The sequence below is a fragment of the Apium graveolens genome, chromosome 3 (genome assembly GCF_009905375.1).
Source record: "Apium graveolens cultivar Ventura chromosome 3, ASM990537v1, whole genome shotgun sequence".
Classification (NCBI taxonomy): domain Eukaryota; kingdom Viridiplantae; phylum Streptophyta; class Magnoliopsida; order Apiales; family Apiaceae; genus Apium; species Apium graveolens.
Genome location: NC_133649.1, coordinates 57965449 through 57981643, shown reverse-complemented (window position 1 = coordinate 57981643; position 16195 = coordinate 57965449). Strand labels below are relative to the sequence as shown.

Here is a 16195-nt window from a genome sequence, read left to right as displayed (position 1 = left end):
GTAGAGGAACACCGTATGGTTTCTAGAAAGTAGATATAAGCTGAACTTAATTGAGGTGCTAGAGGAACACCATCTGTCATTGGATCTCTTAAACATTGGTGGTTATAAATGGACCTGATTGTTGTAACTCTGTGTGAATATATTGTTTGAACAAAAATAAAGCATCCCTCCTCCTTCCAGTTTCCTTTGAAGGGAAATGTTAATTTTAAAGCATAAATCTGGATGCAGGCATAACTACTATTGCTGGACGGAAGTCAAATGTAGCTGGGTACAGGGACGGGCCTAGTGAAGATGCAAAGTTCTCTGCTAATTTTGACGTGATATATCTGCGTCCTACCCGTGTTAGTTATAGACAGAGGGAAGCACTTCGACAAATCTCCCTCAACCAGATGAATGTGATCACCAGTACAGTTCTCTTTCTGTAGAAGGTTTACTTTATTCAATACATATATATGCTCTTTTAATTACATATGCGGGATTCAGGCATATTTATGGTTTGCTCACTAAGTTTTGCACATGTTCTTTATATTTATATAAATATATGAGTCTATGCCTATGCATTGCATGAAGCAAGTCTGCCGTGATTGTTTGATATATTTAGTTTTATCGGGGTCTATAGATGATAAGTTGTTAGTTAGATGTTCACTTGTATATATTTGTTGTGTCTAGATGAATTTATGGTATGTCATTGACTTTTCATGTATATTTTTTTAATGTAGATGGTGTTTTACTATTCTTATCTTTGTTTTAATGTAGATGGTGTTTAACATAATTTTTTGACATTTGTAGAGACGTTTGTGCTGGTTTGAGCTTATCTAGTCATTTGCTACTCAGTAGAACTTGGCATAATGTTTTATTCTCTGTTATTCATGTGCCTTCTTGCACAGCTTTTCTCACCATTTTTCAGGTGTTCTTTTCATAATTTTTTTTTAATTTTCGGATGCAATTATTGACATTATGAATAACCTCAATAAATAATATGTACACTAATTTATGTACATTAAATCACATTCAGAGCAAATACTTGAGGCCAAGTCCAAAAAAGCCAATCAAACTGCCAATTCAGATGGACTTGCTGGTAGTAATGGAGATAAAAGAATTGCAGAAAAAGTGATGGTTAGAAATTTTACTTCTTCTATGTCAAAGAAACAGAGGAACAGAGGAAGGAGCCTTTTTCAGGTGCAGATAAGAAATTGAATATTGAGAAATGTATAAAAAAAAGGATAGTTAGTAATGGCTGATGAATTGTGATTTTTTGATGCAGAGTTGGTGAAAGATGATTTGTACACTGTATATTTAGCCTGGTTCTTGTTCACTTATTGATGGAAAATTTAACCATTTTCACAATTATAGGCCTAATCAAGAATTTCAACAGTACAAATGGAAACCAAAGGGTAGCATTTTACCGTCCATGCCAAATGGTTGCCAACTACAAGTAATTTTCGGGTGAAGATTAAGCAGCACACCAATCTGCACAAAGTATATATCAATTGATGTATATATTTAAAATGTTTTTTATATTTTGCTTTTTAAGTATATTGCACATTGACAATGATAAATAATTTTGTTAGATGACAGTTAGTTGAATATATTTTGTTAATGGTGTGGTGCTTATATATTCCAATTTCTAATTTGATTTGTGCCCAGTAGTAACAAATACATCAGATTTTATTTTCTAAACATTGATGTTTAAGAAATAAATATGCATCACCTTTACAATAGAAAAATTGATGTCTAAAAATTTAGTATACATCGCTTTTATTTTCTAAATATTGATGTTTAAGAAACAAATATGCATCACTTTTATTGTTTAAAAACCGATGTCTAAGAAACAAATATACATCACTTTTATTGTTTAAAAACTGATGTCTAACAACTAAATAGACATCATATATCTCGCAAAAAATCGATGTCTAACAGCATATTATACATCACTTTAAACTAAAAATATGATGTGTATGTGGATAAATACCTAGTGTATGATATGTTTAATGACATATAATGCGTGTAATTTGTTTAGAAACTTTTTTATTTCAAACTTTTGTTATAAAAAATGAATGCATGGACATCGGTTAGTCTGTCAAAATCGATGTCTAATGGGGTAAAAGACATCGGTGTTTGACCGATGTCTAGAATAGACATCACCGACATCAACATCGCTTACGAATTAACATAGACATCGGCCAGAAAACGATGTCTATTGATCTTTTCCTTGTAGTGATAGTGGAATGTAATGAAACATTCTTGAAAATAATTGAAATGTGGGGGTATCTCGAAACTTGATACCAATACCTCTGTTGGTAGCATGAGATCCAAAATCAATTGAGATATTTTGGATGGATACATAGACAATGGTTGAGTCTAATAATATCCGATATATGAATCTAATTTTTGAGATTCGTAAGAATACTATTACAGAGTTTAGGAATGCTTATGCGATAAGCTAGTAGATCCTAGTAGATCTGTAATTAAAAGTCATCTAAATGAACTTACGAGTTATTGGATGAATGTGAGGATGAACCTGCAGAGAGCAAAAGACTTGGATAATTGCTAGTCCCGAATGTCTTGATAATTTGCTTGAAGGTGAACTCGTAAATTTAATAGAAGCAATGCGCTTCTCGTATAATTTCTTGATAAGTGAATATATCAAGAGAAAATTTGACTATTACTGAGAGTCAATAAATCAAGATTTTCTAGCACGTGTACTAGAAAATGGATTGTGCATGTTCTCTCTATGTCCTTTGTGGGGGAAAGGATGTTAAGAAATAGAGAGAGTGGTTCTGTTTGACAGAATCTTGTTTAAAAAATATATAGATCTTCTTACGAGATAGAAGAATTAGGACCCAAATGAATTTTTAAATTGGGAAAATATATATGGGTCTGAAGGAAGTATAAGGTCAGACTGATACAAAAATATTACAGTCGAAAGTGATGACCTTATATAATTTATGAAATATTCTCGAGTTTTGAGAATAAGGTTCATTAAGATGATACTAAAATTATCGTATTGTGAAATTTAAAAGTGCATCAATGAACATTGAGACGGTCTTTCTAAATAGATATTTGGAGAAATATCTATTTACGTGAACCCGAGGGTTGCTCTAGATAAAGCAAGAGTAGAAAATCTGTATTTTCGGTGATCATGTTGAGTGAAACAACATTGACACGAAATAATGGCATATTAAATTTGATATTGCTATGATAAGCAATGGCTTCAAATAAATGACATGGTTGCCATTTTGAGGACGCTCAAAATTGGTTGCTATGTGAATAAGGATTGCCAGTTTAAGGATGCTTAAACTCGGTAATGATGCAAACTGAAATTGCTGGTTTTTGGGACGCTAAAAGCTGGTAATATCAATAACAAGTGAAGCCTTAAGTAATAACTAGTAAAGTTATTTCATAAATGTGAAATAAGTCAATATGAGATGTTAAACTGATTCAAAATCAGAAAATTGACAAGTGTGCATGTGTTATTTACACATGATATGCAAGTCATAATTGATTGCATGTGAGTGATCTGATCATTACGAGAAGTAATGACAAGAGGATCATCTCTGAAAATCTTGATGAGATTGAAAAGTTTTTATTTGAAGATTACAATCTTCTTGACTTTAATAGTTTTAGATGATACATGTCACATGTTGGTGATGTGAATTTTGAAGAGATCAACGAAGCTAAAGTTGTCATAGCTGGAATGGATTTATATTTATCCAAGCGTAGATGAACAAGGATCTCTCAAGAAGGATTGCAAGTTTGTTGTACTTTTTAAAATTGTACAAAATTAGACATAGGCTACACAGTTGGTAAACTGGGTAGATGCACGAGGACAATGGAAATTGGTCACTTGGAAGTGATTGCAATGAGATTTAAGGTGTATGATATGTGCTCGTGAGCTTGGACTGCAATACGAAAGATATCTAATTGTACTATGTGAATATAGTATGTAAATTAGATATTTGACTTTAAGAACTTAAAAGTCATTCGAGAATACATTTCACACTTAGCAGTCGTGTCATGGAAATCCTAAACTTAGCTCGATTCATGATGGAATACGAGTCTGGTGCATAAAATAAATGCAGTTAAAAGGCTGAGTAGCCACTTTGTAAGGATATTCCTAAATGACAAGGAAAATGTGTCTTCAATATGCATATATCGTGTAATCAATATGCAAATTGGGAGATCACATTATTGTGTATGAAATGGTATGTCTCACATCTATGATGAGGACATAATACCATTAAACAACTATTCTCAACGAGAATTATCATGATTGACTATGTAAAGTCAAATGATAATGTTTGGATCCACTAACCAGATGGTTAAACTGAGCGAATCTGTTTAAGACAAGGGAATCTAGTTAGACCGAGAGATAGTTGTCAAATCATCGAGAGGAATGAGCCTGGCCTATTGCTTAACGGCGTCATGGTGGACACCCAACCTTGCTGACTGGAGATCCCAAGAACTTGGTTCAATGGGACAACTAAATCATGATGACCAAATCACTGTGGGGGTAACCCCTGGCCTATTTCTATGATGATGAAACAATGAGACCCGTAAGGTACGAGGTTAAGCTTTATGCTTTTAATGATCTTTGACGAATACAAGGATTTCAAGTTTGAATACATAATATTCGGTTGAGTAAACGCGGGTTACTCTATAAGATAAAGATCACCTATGTAAGGGAGAAGTATGGCCGCTTCAAAGGAGAATTGCGAGGCACAATTCTTTAGAAACTCTTGCAGAACCAGGACGATGTTACAGGGCCAAAATGGACATAATCATGAGAACTGAATGAGTCAGGAAAGATATAGTGATGAGTATGTCATCGTTTACACAAACGGTCGAACAGTTCAAGGACATCGCGTCATACTGTCTACCAGTAAAGTCGATATACTTATTCGAGTGAAGGTTCAAGGAGCATTCTCTACCTATCGTATGCTATATCTGACCGCCGGAACTATCACCAAGTCAAGCTCCGCGTCTGTCTGTCTATGTGGTGTCTATGTGGTGTGTGCTACTGGACCATCAATCTCATTTGTGGGGGATTGTTGGACAAACTTAGTATTTTAGACTAAGTTGTGAATCATTTTGAGACTCTATATGAGTGAGACACATTATGTGTTAGTGGTGTGTATTTATTGGAACGTATTCTTCTCTTCGAGGGGATTCCAACGCATATTAACACGCTCAAAATGAGTAAAAGGTGAATGAGAACTGATGTTCCAAAGTTTTACCTTTTAATATGAAAATTGGTTTTGTACCACATCGAGAGTAGTACAAACCTATTCCTTAGTTTTTCTTATAAATACCATGTACCACATCGAAAAGAAAAACAAGTCATTTCAAGCCTCTCTTTATAAATAGAGCCTTAGGGCACCAGTTTTATTAAGTCAAGGAAATAAGAGTCATCTCTTTCATTCTTGATCTCTTTAGTCTTAAATTTTTTCAATATTCTGGTGATAGTTCTCGGGCTCAGTTCAAGTTCGCTGAGAGTATATTCGATCTATCGATTATACTAGTATCTCGTTTTATCCCGGGAAGCAGGTCGCTAAATACGGATGGTGCGGGGCGAAACTGCTTTAAGGAGACAGTTTTCTGGACTCGAGATTAAATCCAATCTCTGTTTGTTTTCTCAAACCCTTCTCCTAATTTACTTGTTAATTCTTATATGCTTATGTGATTTAAGAATTAGCAATGTTCTTATGAATTAGTTATATATTCAATATATATAATAATGTCTTTATCGTACAAGATTGATAACATTGGTAATATTGAAAAACTGTCTTAGAGTTCTTTTTTAGCCAAAATACGGGATCTATTAATTGATTTTTTTAAAAAATATTTTAGGATATGCATGTATGTAATTATGTGCAGCAAAGCAACATTCTGCTATCCCTAATTGTTTCTAGTAAATCCATGTATGACCGCTCTTGGCTGACAAGGAATATCCAGAAAGACAAAAAGACTTTGTATATATGTAGTACAGAGGTTTCGCTAACTGTGTACTGTGAATAAACTGATCTATAGAAAATATACGAGCATGTCCAAGGTGCAGCTTGATGATGGTGTTCTACATACAAAATCGGCCATGCGCCGAACTTGGTTCAACCGTTTATTTGCAGCTACGTATTTAATATCTATTTTTGCTTTAATATTTCATCACTGTCATAACATTGTTAGTTCTACTGATCATAGGACTACCAGGAAAACCACTATAATTATGTTAGTAGCCGATTTGGTTCTGGCATTTATGTGGTTTACTAGGCAATCCTTTCGCATGTCTCCTGTCCGTCGCCAGGTATTTCCCGAAAACCTGACGTTGGATGACAGTGAATATCCAGCTCTGGACGTCTTCGTATGCACTGCTGATCCATACAAGGAGCCACCAATTGGCGTGGTGAATACTGTGTTGTCGTTGATGGCTTATGATTATCCTGCGGACAAACTTTCGGTGTATGTATCGGATGATGGAGGATCACAGCTCACACTGTTTGCTCTGATGGAAGCTGCTGAGTTTGCTAAACATTGGCTCCCATACTGTAACAAGCACAGCTTACTTGATAGGGCCCCTGAAGCATATTTTGCATCACAGACTAATTTCAGCCCTGCTAAACATGATCAAATTAAGGTACTTTTCTTATCACTTTTAGTGCTCAGGCTTTTAAATTCAAACTTCTTAGCTGCTAGAGAAATTAATATTCTCTTACATAAAAAATAAAGATTATGACTAACCTTTAAAATAACTGAACTTCTGAAACAACCAATTTGAAAGTTGTGTTTTTTCTTTTAAGTCAACCTTATATTGTGACGAAATAGAACAAATATAATTGTACATCTAAATCTTTGGAGGGACTAAAATTAATTGGGGATGGTCGAAGGTTATGTACCAAAGGATGAAAATGAGGATCAATAACGTGGTCCAAAGAGGGAGCATCGATGGATATGTGACAGACAAAGAAGCTCACAGAGTTTTTGCCCTATGGCAAAATACTCCTGTTTTTACTCTGCGAAGTCATCCTTCCGTTGTTCAGGTCTCATTATTTTTACTTGATCACAGTTTTGTACAAAACCCTCTTCAAAATTTGGGCATCAATAAATGGTCGCTTTAAATCAAACACGAAAAAAACCTTGCAGGTGGTAATGGAGGGTGCCACTGAAAAGCATAATGGTCACCAAATGCCAAATCTTGTGTATGTTTCCAGAGAAAAGACCAAGTCTACGTTTCACAATTACAAAGCTGGTGCACTTAACGTTCTGGTAATAGTAGATATAAATTTTATAATCGGATAAACCATTGATGTAAACATTAAATTAATCTTTATTTCTGTTTTCATGCTTTTATAAGCTTCGAGTTTCAGCGACAATGACAAATGCCCCTATAGTCTTAACGCAAGATTGTGACATGTTCTCGAATGATCCAAAGACACCACTTCGTGTTCTGTGTTATTTTACTGATCCTAAAATGGACCCAAATTTGGCACTGGTCCAGTTCCCGCAAACTTTCCATGGGATTAACAAGGATGACATATATAGTGCTGAAGTTAGAGATGTTGTTCTCCATAATTGTTATGGATACGATGGTATACTTGGACCTACGTACATGGGCTCTGGGGCCTTCTTTCGTAGAAATGTACTGTTTGGAAGTCCAGGATCACATATACCTCCGCAAACTTCAGACACTATAAACAAGTCCATAAGCTCTGTGGAAGTTATGACAATGGCACGCCACGTTGCAGGTTGTAACTTTGAGGCTCAAAGCAAGTGGGGATCAGAGGTTAGACTTTTTGGTACTTACTTTACTAACACTTATAGCCTCATCTATCACAGATGATCACCTTCTTTAGTACTGCTTCATTTTCCCTCCCAGCTGCCATGATGTCCTAGAAAAATATCAATTATTGTCTACTTATTGCAGATAGGATTTAGGTATGGCTCCTTGGTGGAGGATTATAACACAGGCTACAGAATCCAATGCCAAGGATGGAGCTCTGTATTCTGTAATCCAAAAAGACCTGCATTCTTAGGGAGTTCTCCGATAACACTCCATGATGTGCTCAATCAAAGCAAAAGGTGGTCCTTGGGTCTTCTTGATGTCACATTTTCAAAATATAATCCGCTTCTCTTTGGTTTGCGGTCCATTAACCCTCTCCAAGCCTTCTGCTTTGGTCACTATGCATTTTGGCCCATTTGGTCCATTCCACTTATTGTATACTCCTTCTTTCCTCAGCTTGCTCTTATTAATTCTTCACATGCTATTTTCCCAAAGGTATGCTTTACTAAACTACTACTAGAGTCTATATATGTTTAGCCTAGTAGTTGGATTTAATTTTGTGCTTTATTTATAATTTCAGGTGACAGATCCATGGTTATTCATGTATGTCTTCCTTTTCCTCGGAGCCTATGCACAAGATCTTATCGAATATTTAACATTTGGATCAACAGCCAAAAGGTGGTGGAACAATCAGAGAGTGTGGATGATGAGATCACTTTCAAGCTTTCCGTTTGCATTAATTGAATATATACAAGAGCTTTGTGGATTGTCGTCATTCGGGTACAATGTAACTAGCAAGGTGCTTGATAGGGAACAAAGCGAAAGGAATGCAAAATGTATCTTTGAATTCAGAGAGCCATCTCCTCTTTTTGTTCTGTTGTTGGAGGAATTTCGTAACAACACGAAATTGGAGGGTTGCTGGAATATTAGAGCGATTTGTGTGTAGTTGTGAGATTAGGGTTTATGAAAAAGAGGGGCTGGACTTGGGAGGTGTCTCGATTTGTCTCATTGTATCGGATCTCTTTGCCAAGATGCCTGCGTACCAATTTATATTGGATCAAGCCTACGCAGTTCTGTGAAATTTGGGCTTATCCCTAAGAGACTTTAGGGATAAGTTTCGTTAATGTGGTAATTACCGATTTTATCTGATTTAATCTGAGCGTTGTGATATCTTTCTGATTTGAAGAATATCGTTGAGAGATATTTTCCGTTATTGATTTATTGAGATTGATTCTTTCCTCGTTTCGGAGAGAGGATAACTTGGGGCTTAAGCAATTAATTATTAGCCGTAATTAATAATTAACAAATTACGAAATTATTAAAAAGTATTTGTCATGCCAAAACGTGGCATAACAACTACCCCCCAGTTCTTCAGTGTAGCTTGCTGCAGTGGAGAACTAAATATTCTTCAATCGCTGAAACAACTAAAAATCGGAGTTTAGTAAATAACATAGAGCACCTTCGTGCTCAAAACAATTATGCGAATGCACGTGCGAGACCATGCAAGATCCGAAAAAGATACATATTTCCCTTGTTTGTGGTTGTGCGAGCACAAATTTATAAATCCATTGCGAACAATGATGTTAAGTTGGACCTTGACGTACACACTTCAAGATAGATATAACAGCCGATTGTAAAATTATATTATTGAGGTGAACTGCTAGTATTATATGAATGTAACAAGATCAACAAACATGCCTTCAGCAAAAGATAAGGCGGAACTCCCGACCTTCAATCTCTTTCTGTACTTAAGATAAGGTGAGCTCGCACCTTGAATCTCTTTCCATACTTGAGATAAGGTGAGCTCATACCTTCAATCTTTCCGTTTGTAATCTTTCTGCCTATCTAGGCGTAAGGTGTCAACAATACAAGTTCACAATCGGTAGTGTATATCATTCCAAGTGGTTGTCTAAGCTACCAAACATAGCAATTCCCATTCACAAGTTTGAAAATATTTTTCGACATATATGTATTATCGCGACAGTATATGCAAAATATTTTAAACGCAATTCAAACATAATAAATATGCCAATTTAAAATTGTCACGATATTTATTTTTCCCAAAAATAATGCTCTTTCTTAAATATTTTCCCAAAATTATGCATCTCGCATATATAATTTATTTTTCCAAAAGATGCAGCTCGTACGATCTTCTAAAAATCCACAATTCTCTCAAATAAATATCTCGTACGATTTTTTCCCAAAATATGTGTGTCGTCCAAAATTAAGATGACGCAATAATTTTACAATCATAAAAATATGTGACTCGCACGAATTTTATCACTAAATATTTTTCTTATAAAAAATTAGAAGAAAAACATAATATCTATGCATTCATCACGTAATAATAAATTTGCATAAATAAATCAGGAGAAGAAAAATCTTATCTTTATTTTCCGCTTCCCCGGCCGATTGTGAATTTCCGAATTCTGATCATCTTTTCCGTTGCTGGCTGCCATCGTGATCCTGCGAGGCTTTTTTTCTCTTTTTTTTTGTTGCCATGCTTCGCCTGCCGTATTCCTCCACTTTAACCATTTTTTTTATTTTTTTGTGTTCTTTCCGTACCCATGAGCCAACCTGTTATCATGAGGCCATAATGTTCACTTTCCATCTTTTTTATTCCATAAGTGATCTTCCGATTCTTGTTTTTTTTTTAAATCACGTTCTTGTGTTTTTGTTTCTTCTGGTGGGTCCCACATTTTGTTTCACGCGCCTCCTGCCGGTCCTCTTCGTTATTTGCAATTCATCCGCCATGTGCCAAGAACCTTTTTATTATTTATTTTTATCCTCTATCGACCCCCCATCTGGATAAACCAAAACCCCACGAGTTTTGTAAAATTATTCGTCCTCCTCGAATAATAAAGTACCCCTCCTTCTAGCGCCAAATGTTGTTGGAGGAATTTCGTAACAACACGAAATTGGAGGGTTGCTGGAATATTAGAGCGATTTGTGTGTAGTTGTGAGATTAGGGTTTATGAAAAAGAGGGGCTGGACTTGGGAGGTGTCTCGATTTGTCTCATTGTATCGGATCTCTTTGCCAAGATGCCTGCGTACCAATTTATATTGGATCAAGCCTACGCAGTTCTGTGAAATTTGGGCTTATCCCTAAGAGACTTTAGGGATAAGTTTCGTTAATGTGGTAATTACCGATTTTATCTGATTTAATCTGAGCGTTGTGATATCTTTCTGATTTGAAGAATATCGTTGAGAGATATTTTCCGTTATTGATTTATTGAGATTGATTCTTTCCTCGTTTCGGAGAGAGGATAACTTGGGGCTTAAGCAATTAATTATTAGCCGTAATTAATAATTAACAAATTACGAAATTATTAAAAAGTATTTGTCATGCCAAAACGTGGCATAACATGTTCCAATAACCATGGCAGCCATAATCAACTTGTGGGCGCTTCTACATGGGATGAAACAAGTAGTTATGGGGAATGAAAGCTTTGAAGATGTGTTTGTGCAGATATTTTTATCTGGTTTTGGAGTGCTTAATTGTTGGCCCATATATGAAGCTATGGTTTTGAGGAAGGATAAAGGAAAGATGCCATTGAAGATTACTCTAGTATCAACTTTTCTTGCTTGGCTTGTTTACCTAGGATCATCAATCATTTTTTGATACTTCTACTTTTCTTGTGTGTGTGTCGATTCTCTTCTTTAGGCTTCAATAAATATCCTTTGGTTTGATTCCTGCATCTGGAAAGATCATTTCAGAAATGTCGTGGTCTAATTCTTGACATATATGTGACTCAAATTTGTTTCTTATTCTATTTTTTTTAAGTTTATCTACAATACATCTGCTAATTTAAACATAACTGATTAAAGGAAACTTGAAAGTTTTAAATCTGACCAACTGGTAGTGCTTGCGCTCAGCTAGAAAACGAGAGTCAAACATCTGATTGTAGAATTATTATGCAACATTTGATTTGAAATCACTATAAGAGGCTAATGACATTCTGATTCATGCTAATATCTCGGTGATGAATACTGCAGGAGAAATAGCAACTAAGTTAATATAAAGATTCTATCATAATTATTTCACGGATTTACAATATAAATGACATATATAAAGAATCGGGGTCGAAGATCGAGAAGGGAAAACATTAATTCTTGTCCCCACCTCGAACCCCGATATTATTATAAAACTTCCCCATTTTCTTTTCCCATCCGGGATGGCTATCCCAGAAAAATTACCCGAATATCTAATCGAAACGGAATAAAAATCGGATCGAAATCGGGCAAGACGTAAATTATTCAAGAAAAATATATCGGGAATTCATATTTTATATACGAAAATTTAAATTCAATTGCACACACAATAATCACTCCACTTTCTTTATTTCCTAACAAAGGTTAAAACTCCACTTTCTTTATTATGATTTAAAATTGAATTAGAATGATTAGCCAAAAATCTAGATTAAAATTGAAAACGGATAACTTGTAATTTAATAAATAGGGTTTTGTAGCCTTATCTATATATATCATATTTATTGATCATCTTTATATTAAAATTCGTTAGATTTTTTTCCACCAAATATCAGCAATCTTATAAAATTTATTGTTAATTCATCGTTAGTCACGATTTGTTGATTCTAGAATTACGTCCGGTTCGGAACGCTCGGTCCGAATTACAGCCCCAATTCTTAACTTTTCGGAAAGATATTTTTGTTTCCTACAACTTTCTGTGTTTTGTGTTTTTTAAGAAGACGTCATTTACAGGGTTAAAAAGTGTAAATTCGAATCTGATCAGGAATTGAATCGTGGAGATGTTCGAGATTTGAGATGTATCGTTTTTATGGTTACCAAGGATTCAATATGTGTTTCTAATGTGAATTCTTGATTTGTGTAACTGAGCTAAGTGACTATTCGTTACTCTGTATTACTGTGTAACATATTTTATGTTGTCTACTTACATGTTTTTAATGTTTAGTAAGTAACTATTCGTTACTCCGTATATATCGTGTAACGTGCTCTGTTATAGAAATCGGCCGATTTTTCAAAAATCGTCGATAAATCGCTCAAAAATCGGTCAAAAATATTTATCCCATTTGTCCGATTTTCAATAAATCGTCGATTAATCATCCGATTTTTTAAAAATCGTCCGATAAATCATAAATCAGTACCTCAACCGAATAGTTCCGATTTCCGAAATCTGTAACACTGGTAACATGCCATATTATGCGTGATTACATCATCTCCAATATTTATTTAGTTATCTTAAGTGTTATGTCGATATGTGATTAATAAGATAAGAACAGAATTTTCAAAATCTGTAATGACTGGGATTTCCGTAATATATTGTATGTGAATATAATATAATATAATATAATTTTGTAGCTTATGTGCAATTTTTGTGAAACGGTAAAAGAGTAAGTAAAAATATCTTGTTCCATTTTGATGAGTTAGTAAAAGGTCTAAGTTATGACTTGAAAGAGTGATCCAAACAATTGTCGTCGGGCCGTTAAATGAGACGTGACCCGTTAGGTAAAAAGTGGATTTAACAAAAAGATTGAGAATAAGGAATAAGTGATTTATGTTAAGTTATGAAGGATATCGAGTTCTCTGTGTATCTGTGTTATATGGATTCGAATTTGCAAAGGTTATATTGTTATTTGAATTACCGAATATTTGGTATAAGCGTAATCAGCTATAAACAGGGAATTTATATGTAAAGGTGTATGAATACAAGTTGTGGTTGATGTTATTATGTGAATATATGTTATTTGATATGTACGTGTGTAAATCTAACACTAGTGAGATTTTAAATATTTTTAAAAGGGTTTATTTGGTAAAAATAAGGATTATCTGATCCTTATATATTTTTTAAAATTATTAGAGTATGATCAAAGTGTAAAATTTGTTTTATTATCTCTAAAATGGTCCTAGAGACTTTTAAAAATGAGGGTTGCTTTTATTTTGATATTCTGATATTTTAAAATAATTTTTCCAGAGTTATTTATATTATCTGTGATTTATTTGTAAAATTCATAGAAAATAAATTATTCGCTCAAAAATTATTTTAAAAATAGGGGAAGAGAGCTAATTTCATATTCTTTATTTTAAAAATAAGAGTTGTGTCATTTTCAGATTATACAAAATAGTTTTATATTATTTAATAGCTTTTAATTATTTGATGTATCAAAGAATTAGTAAAAGAAAAATGGAAAAGGGAAAATTCATATTTTTAATTATGATATACCCAAACTACCCCTCCACCATACCTTATATATTCCTCCCTCCTTTTTTCCCCCGTGTTCTTTCAGTCTCTCTTGAACTCTCTCTTCTCTCTCGACTCTCAATACTCTCTCTCGCTAATCTCTCTCGTTTCTTGATCTTTTTCCGACCTGAGACCATGGCTGAGTCTCGTTTCACCTCTAGTTTCTTGATTGGGACTTGTATGTCATTTTCGTGTTGATTAATTTTAAAAATCTGTAAACCTTCTTCGAGTACAACCTCAAATTTGAAGGTGTTGGATTCATTTTTGATGAAAATGAGATATGTTAATGTTGGTTCTTAGAAAATTGGTGGTTTTCGTGTAGAAAACCCTCGATTCGAGGGCACCACCGAGAATCTCCGCTATCGGCTATGAACTCTGGTGCGTCGGTGGTGAGCTGTGATTCTATGACTGAGCTTTAACGATTTAAATCCATTTATTTAAGTGATTGCATGCTAGTGTAAATGAAATTCAGAATTTGTGATTTTTGAATCTCTATTTTTTTGGTTCGAATTATGTGTTAAATTCTATTTTTCGATTTGATTTTATGAATGTTAGTTCGAATCTTTATAATGATGATATGTGATTAGTCGAATGTGTTTATGATAATGATTTCAGAATTTAAGAGTCGAATAATCGTTTAATTCGGTTGTCATTCGAGTTTTGAAATAATCGGGTATGAATATGTGATTGTTGTGATATATGAGGTGAATTATATTTGCATGTATAAGGTGTGGTTTTGATTGTGGAAGCCGATTGCTAAGACTTATATTGGGTTTTAAAGAAAACGAGAATCGAGTCCATGAATTCGAGTCTTGTGTTATAGTTTTGATTCGATATGTTAAGACGTTAGTTTGGTGAACGTATGAAGTGAATTGCATGTTACGTTTTATAAGTACAAGTGAATAAATGGTCGGTCGAATGATAATGGTTTAAATAGAAGTGGTTAAATACTATGTAATAGGAATTGATTGGATTGTGGTTGATTGTTGTTGTTGAGAAAAGGGTTAGAGTATTTACGAATACGTCATGCCCGATTTTCGAGAGAAATTATAGATATGTATAAGGATTACAGTCGATAAGTTTTCAATAAGATCTGTTTATAGATAAAGTGTGTCAGATTATGTGAATACGTGATTACTTGTTATGTGTAAAGTGAATGAATAGTCGAGGGTATTAAGTATATAAAGGTGGTTACCTATTATGCGTAATGTGTGATGTAAGTATAATAGGAAAAGAAGATAATGCGATTGGGGTAAAAAGTTAGACGCTCTGAGAAATGTCGGGAATTGATAAGGTTACTAATTAGGGTTCATTTTGTATTGTAGACTCGGAAAGCGAAGTCGTTCGATCTAGGAAAGTAAAAGAGGTTTTACGTGGCAGTAACTCAAACCCCGTGAAAACGGAAAAATTTGTGAGGCAAGTAACTCTGCCCTGTTATTGTGATTTGATCATAGAGAATTGTTTATGATATGCATTGATAAATTAAAGGGTCTCCCTAATACTTTTATTGAAACGTGTTGATAAACCCTAATATTAGTTCGTTTGTTTCAAGTACATTTAACATGTTCCTATTTCTTGTTATCCTTACGATTCTTTGACACTACGTAACTTGATAAATCTTTCTTACTCGATACCTTGTTAACCTAGATCCTTATAATAGTAAACTTGTGCCTTGTTAACATACCGTTCCTTAAAATTACCTTGATAATAGCTTTGATAATACATATGCGTAATGATAGATCATTTCTCTAACTTACGTTCCTTTCGTTTCCAATTGCTTATTTCTCTTGAATTCTTTAATTGAATCTAAGAATGATTTTCGACATGAAAGAGTCCAAATGATTTCAAAGGCTGGTAATGTTAAACAAGAATTTGGTTTAAAACTTATATATTTCCAATATAGAGGTTTTAAATGAATTCCTAAAGATTAGATAGAGACGTAAGAGGCTAGCGGGGCTAGCCTAGTCATATAAGAGTCTAGTGGGGCTAGTCCAACATTATGGCCCGAAATAATACCATAGGTACCATAATGACCGGATGGAGGTCAGTACGGGTTGATCATCCGTATTATAAATAAAAGATGGATAATCCAATAAAGGGTTCTATATTGTTTAAATGAAAGTAAAAGATTTTTAATTGTGTGATAAGCACTATTCGTTGCATTTTAATTTGAAATTAAATGATATTGATTGAGCTTCTTA

The 16195-nt window shown here is 34.2% G+C and overlaps 1 protein-coding gene across 1 annotated transcript; it reads left to right on the top strand.

Moving 5' to 3' along the window:
* The first annotated feature begins 6043 nt into the window (after window positions 1–6043).
* On the top strand, window positions 6044–8802 carry LOC141714242 (cellulose synthase-like protein G3). Its single transcript, XM_074517774.1, has 6 exons — window positions 6044–6631; window positions 6882–7034; window positions 7138–7260; window positions 7349–7777; window positions 7919–8269; window positions 8355–8802. Exons 1-6 carry the CDS (start codon window positions 6044–6046, stop codon window positions 8718–8720), a joined length of 2010 nt encoding a protein of 669 aa, XP_074373875.1. The 3' UTR covers window positions 8721–8802.
* The last annotated feature ends 7393 nt before the right edge of the window (window positions 8803–16195 follow it).